At 31.2% G+C, this 6,000-nt stretch overlaps 1 protein-coding gene across 1 annotated transcript; it reads left to right on the top strand.

Annotated features, from left to right (window-relative positions):
- The first annotated feature begins 381 nt into the window (after positions 1 to 381).
- On the top strand, positions 382 to 3,445 carry LOC130825386 (protein YLS7-like). The gene is made up of 3 exons (XM_057690588.1): positions 382 to 884; positions 1,605 to 1,879; positions 2,419 to 3,445. The coding sequence occupies exons 1-3, from the start codon at positions 572 to 574 to the stop codon at positions 3,220 to 3,222; spliced, it is 1,392 nt and encodes a 463-aa protein (XP_057546571.1). The 5' UTR covers positions 382 to 571; the 3' UTR covers positions 3,223 to 3,445.
- Positions 3,446 to 6,000: the final 2,555 nt, after the last annotated feature.

The following is a 6,000-nucleotide window of genomic DNA, read 5'->3' as shown; positions in this document are numbered from 1 at the left end:
ATTGACCTATCAATTGCGTGAATTGGATGCCTTGATCAAGGAAGGTTCTTGTAAATGATTGCAGTTCTATGATTATTGTAGTAGTATTATTATTTTTTCATTATTTCCTCATTATAATCCATCCATCAGCCGAGTTATTTCTTACTTATCAAGCTAAAAATCATCCGTCGGTTGTGAATTTTATTTGAAAAATACAAACTTTAGAAAGCGGCAATTAATTTTGTTCGATTTATAATAAAATATGTAATTTAAAAATATTAAGGCCACAAATAGAATAAGTTTTCTTATCCTAATAGACTGCTCCATATTGATTATTGGTGTTATATTCTTTTTATGATTGGTTAATTAAATATATTCCACGCTGTACACGTATATTCTCTTGAACTGGTGGGTTGTCTTTATTTGGCTGCTAAATTAATTTAGCTGTCTGTGTTAGAACCAGTCATATTTATGATTAGGATGGCGGCATAATTTCCATGTGCGGCTAAGTAAGGCATGTTACATACTTCTAGTTGAGCTGAAATAATGTATAAATGGTTGGTGGTGTTAAGAAACACAAGTATATGCAGCCATGGCTACAGCTTGGTCTAGAGATCATTCTGCTGCTTTAAACTATAGGAGAAAGGTCGTCTCTTCTATCGCGATTTCAGTTGTGCTAATTACAGTATTCATAACATGGGATTCTTGGGTCTTGATATTGTCGCGCCCCAGTTCCTCTGTTATTTCTAACTATCTTTATGGGGTTGAAGAACCTACCGGAGTTTCTCGCTCGATTGTTCCTCAGCAGAGCTTGCAGGTCGACAAATTTGATAGTGATGATGAGTCGATGGTAGAAGTAGGTGAAGTGGTTCAAAATGATCAGAATTCAAACGATGACAGTTCAGGTTATTCTTTATAACAACACCTTCTAAATTAGTTTTCTGTTCTTATTCATATGATTTTCATGTTTCCTTATAATTCTAGTTAAGTCATTATTCTTTCATTGGTATAAATAACTTAATAGTCAACTCTCAACTGTACTATCTTTACGTGCCACTGGTGATTTTGTTGTCCTTAGACTCTTTTCCTTTCTTTTTTGTTCTTTGCGAGACATTTCTGTACCCAATTACCGGAAGAATCCGACTATACACATAATCAAATGCCCTGATTTTTATTTAACATGAAAATCAAAATGAGGAACTTTGTTGATATACCATATTAATCAAATTCGTTGTAGACCCAAATACTTGTATGATCATCCTTCGATCCATTGAAACTGATAATATTGGTTCATATAGCCGACGCTAATATTTTGGAATTAACGCCGTAACATTGTTGTTCATGGCATTGTTGACTAACGGTAGAGTAATCAACTTTGAATGGCCCATCGCCTAGCCTGAATGTGTCGATCTGGACAAGTCCCTAAAGTGTGGCTCGAGAAACACAAATCCAAGCCTGCAAACTAACTCTAAGAGCGGATCATATCTGACCATTAGACGGCCCGATTAGACTAGAAACCACACACTGTTGAGTCTTGACAATGTAGATGTTTATCCAAAAGTTGAGTTTTCTAAGTTTGTCCTTAGTTTAAGTGCAAGTTGCTGAATACTATACATCAATTTCAGAATGTGATCTGTACAGTGGGGAATGGTACTACGATTCATTGGGACCATTGTACACGAACAACAGTTGCCCTGTCCTCACTCAGAACCAAAATTGTCAAGGAAATGGGAGGCCTGACAAAGAGTACGAGAATTGGAGATGGAAACCATATAATTGCCAACTACCTAGATTTAACGCTTCCAAGTTCTTCGAGTTGATGAGCGGAAAGACTATTACTTTTGTCGGTGATTCTGTGGCTCGTAATCAAATGGAGTCGCTTCTGTGTATACTATGGCAGGTGTATTTTCTAAGCTTTAATCACTATTATATTCATCCTTTTTGGAAACTTCTTTAGATTTGTCCTTGAATGTGGACATGAAAGTGATATTTTAACTATAAGATGCTTTGTAATTTAGTCATGAAAAGAAAAGGACGTTGAAGTGCCAAAAAGGCCATTGGTTTTAAGTTTAGTTTAGTTTTATAAATAGATTTTTGGGGATGGAGTTTGTGGGCGAGAGTTATGCAACCTTACCATTGTAGAACCAAGAGTTCGATTCTCACAACTTACACAAAGGATTAATTTTTCCTTTCCTCTCTCATGGAGATTCTTGATCCTTACCCCGATAACAAAACAAGAGTCCAAACATTAGATGGATTATTAGCATATATGATGTAACGTTGGTAACAGTTTATCTTTGATTAAGCCCCTTTCGCTTAGCTGATTTGCTCTATTCAGCGTATAAAGCTTTTAAATTAGACGGATGAGGGGGCAAACTCACATGGATAGAGGAAACTTGCTTGTATGTACCAACATAAGATTTTTTATAATTTTTTCAGGTTGAAACACCGATTAATAAAGGAAACAAGCGTATGCAACGCTGGGTTTTCAGATCCAAATCAATAACAATACTTCGATTTTGGTCAGCATGGCTTGTACATCACACGACAGAGCCTTTCGGGGATCTTCCTGAGGACATAATCAAAATGCACCTTGATGTTCCAGATGATAGCTTCATGGAATACGCCTCAAAATCCCATGTGGTTGTCTTTTCGAATGGTCATTGGTTCCCTAAACGATCTGTGTATTTCTTGAAAGACGAGATTGTTGGAGGGCAGTTGTGGACCCCACCTGACAATCGTCCACTAAACATAACCACCACTGAAGCCTTTGAACTATCAACTGAGACTACCTTAACTGCTATGGCTACTCATCCTAACTACTCTGGGTTAACCATTGTTACGAGTTATTCACCTGATCATTATGAGAACGGTGCATGGAATACAGGTGGATCATGTACAGGGAAAGTCAGGCCATTGGATAAAATAGTCGAATACGAGTACACAAATCAGATGTACGACAAACAAGCAACAGGATTCTACAAGGCTAGTAAGAAAATAACTAACAAATCAAAAATGAAATTGATGGATATTACAGAAGCTTTCAAGTACCGTCATGATGGTCATCCGGGTCCATATCGGAGCCCTGACCCGAATAAAATAACAAAGAGGGGTCCAGATGGACGTCCACCACCACAAGATTGCTTGCATTGGTGTATGCCGGGTGCGGTTGATACTTGGAATGAAATTATGTTAGAAATCATTAGACGAGAATTCGAGGTCACCCAACACTCTGCTAGCTAGTTAATTTAACCTGTAATTGATGTCATTTGTATGTTTTTACCATTGGATTTATTTTTGTAGCAACTCTGTTATAATCAATTTTACTGATGCCACGAAATTCAGAAAGCTTGTAATTCTCAATACTCTGAATGTTCAGCAATGAAAATTATATTACATGTACTTAATTGGCTAATGCAATATATTAGTATAAGATGGGTTTAACACATATCTTAGCATGTGTACATAATCAACTTCGATGTTTATATTCGAATGATTTGAGTCATGGCCTAAGAAAGCATATATATTAATTGCCATAAGATCCGTTTTTGGGTCATGGCTAATGCAACATATTCGATGTTTATATTAGTATAGGATGGGTTCAACACTTATCTTAATTGGCATAAGATCCTTTTTGGTTTTGTTTTGATTCAATCAAATCAAATCAAACTAAATTTAATTTTTTTTTTCAATCGAAACGCAAACTGAATTTTTACAAAATCACACAAAATTTCCTCTACCAAATATAAATATTGAAACAATCAACTAAATCTCAAACATATATATATATATATATATATATATATATATATATAAATATATATATGTATATATATAATATATATATATATATATATATATATATATATATATATATATATATATATATATATATATATACATATATACATACATATATATATATATAATATATATATATATATATATATATATATATATATATATATATATATATATATTATATATATATATATATACATATATATATTTATATATATATATATATATATATATTTATATATATATATATATATATATATATATATATATATTTATATATATATATATATATATATATATATATATATATATATATATATATATATATATATATATATATATATATATATATATATATATATATATATATATACATACATATATATACATATATATACATATATATATATATATATATATATATATATATATATATATATATATATATATATATATATATAATATATATATATATATATATATATATATATATATATACATACATATATATATATATATATAATATATATATATATATATATATATATATATATATATATATATATATATATATATATATATATATATATATATATGAAATTTCGAAATGCCATATACTTCAAAGTTCAATGCATTCAAATCAAACCCAATTTAAATGTTTTGGAGAGGGTTGATAAAAATGTGTTGTATGTGAATGATTTAAGATTAGGAGCGATCAATGAGGTGTTTAACATGAAACGTTTGAAGTTTCTATAAAGTGAGGAACTATGAAGTGAAGTGCTCAATCGAGATAATGTGTGAAAACAAAATAGTAGGGCAGCAGAGGCTGCTCGTTCGAGCAGCATGGTCAAAATTGATCAGAAGGCAGCAGGTACATCCTGATCATTCGAGTACCATATGTCTCGTTCGAGCAGGTCATTCAAAGGGACTCTAACGGGCCTTTTTCTATTGTTTTGTGTATTGATTATGCATTATATTCTACCAGGCTAGTTCTATGTTAAATGTAATGCTTAATTGTGATGTTTAATGGGGTGTTACATGTGAGTTTATGGTGCATTATTAAAAAGAGGTTTTAAAATATAATATTTCTCACTATAAATAGGATATTCATTCATAAGAACAAAGGCACCAAAAATGCATATTGTTTAGAGAGTTAATTTTTGTTGAAACTTGAGAGTATTTTACATAAAATTAGCATAATGTGATCTTAAGAGAATTGATCTCAAGATAAGGGGAGGTTTATTATACTTGTAATTGTTGAATTCAATATAATAAACTATATTTGAGGGGGAGATATCTAATAAACACTTGTGTTCATCGTTTGCTTTTATTTTGTTTTTTATTGTTGAACCTCTTTAATGATTTCATTTCATGATTAATTAATTACTAATTAATACAATTTAAAGTTCAATTATTTAACTTTTCTTATGACAAGTGCTCTTAACCATGAGCACATCATAACTCAGTTTAGTTTAGTTTTACGATCAAACTTAATCCAAATTAGAAAAATCATAAAGCAAATGTATAATTCGACTGAGTTTAATTTGGTTTTTGATTTTTCACTGGACAACTTACGCATTACTCTAAAATTATTTTTTCTATCCATTTGTTTGAATCTGAAGTTGCCCATTGAAAGATTGGCATAAGCACAACGTGATTATATCACATGTAGTGTTAGTCAATAAGGTACTACTTGAATACACTAGTATCTTTAGAGACCATCTTTTTGAGAGACGTATGTCAAGTTCAGCCCATTAAAAATTAATGTCTACTTACCGTATTTTTAATGCCTACATATATTATCCTCAATGCTTACTTACCGTAATCTTAATGTCTACTTTTAATATTTTAAATCTATACTTACATCACTTTTAATGTCTACTTATAATATTTTAAAAAATATATAATAGATTAGTACAATTAGAGATAATCTTTTAAAGATACCGTCACCCCAGAATTTGTGGCCGGCATATGTGGAGACATTCTCGCCAACATATTATTGTTGGAACTAAATTTATGTGGTTTGACCAAAAACTTCCCATTCAATGACTGTAAAACAGAACATTCTTTGCCACGTGGACCTCTCTCGCGCATTTCTCGACATTGACAAGAGAACACGTGGATTCGTATGAATGAGAATATCATGCAGAACAACAAGAGCAATTATGTCCTATATTTTTAGGGGTTCTAAGAAATATACTAGTAAGTGAAAAATTAATA

The sequence above is a fragment of the Amaranthus tricolor genome, chromosome 10 (assembly GCF_026212465.1).
Source record: "Amaranthus tricolor cultivar Red isolate AtriRed21 chromosome 10, ASM2621246v1, whole genome shotgun sequence".
Lineage (NCBI taxonomy): Eukaryota > Viridiplantae > Streptophyta > Magnoliopsida > Caryophyllales > Amaranthaceae > Amaranthus > Amaranthus tricolor.
The sequence above is the reverse complement of the archived record's forward strand: the minus strand, read 5'-3'. Positions and strand labels throughout refer to the sequence as shown.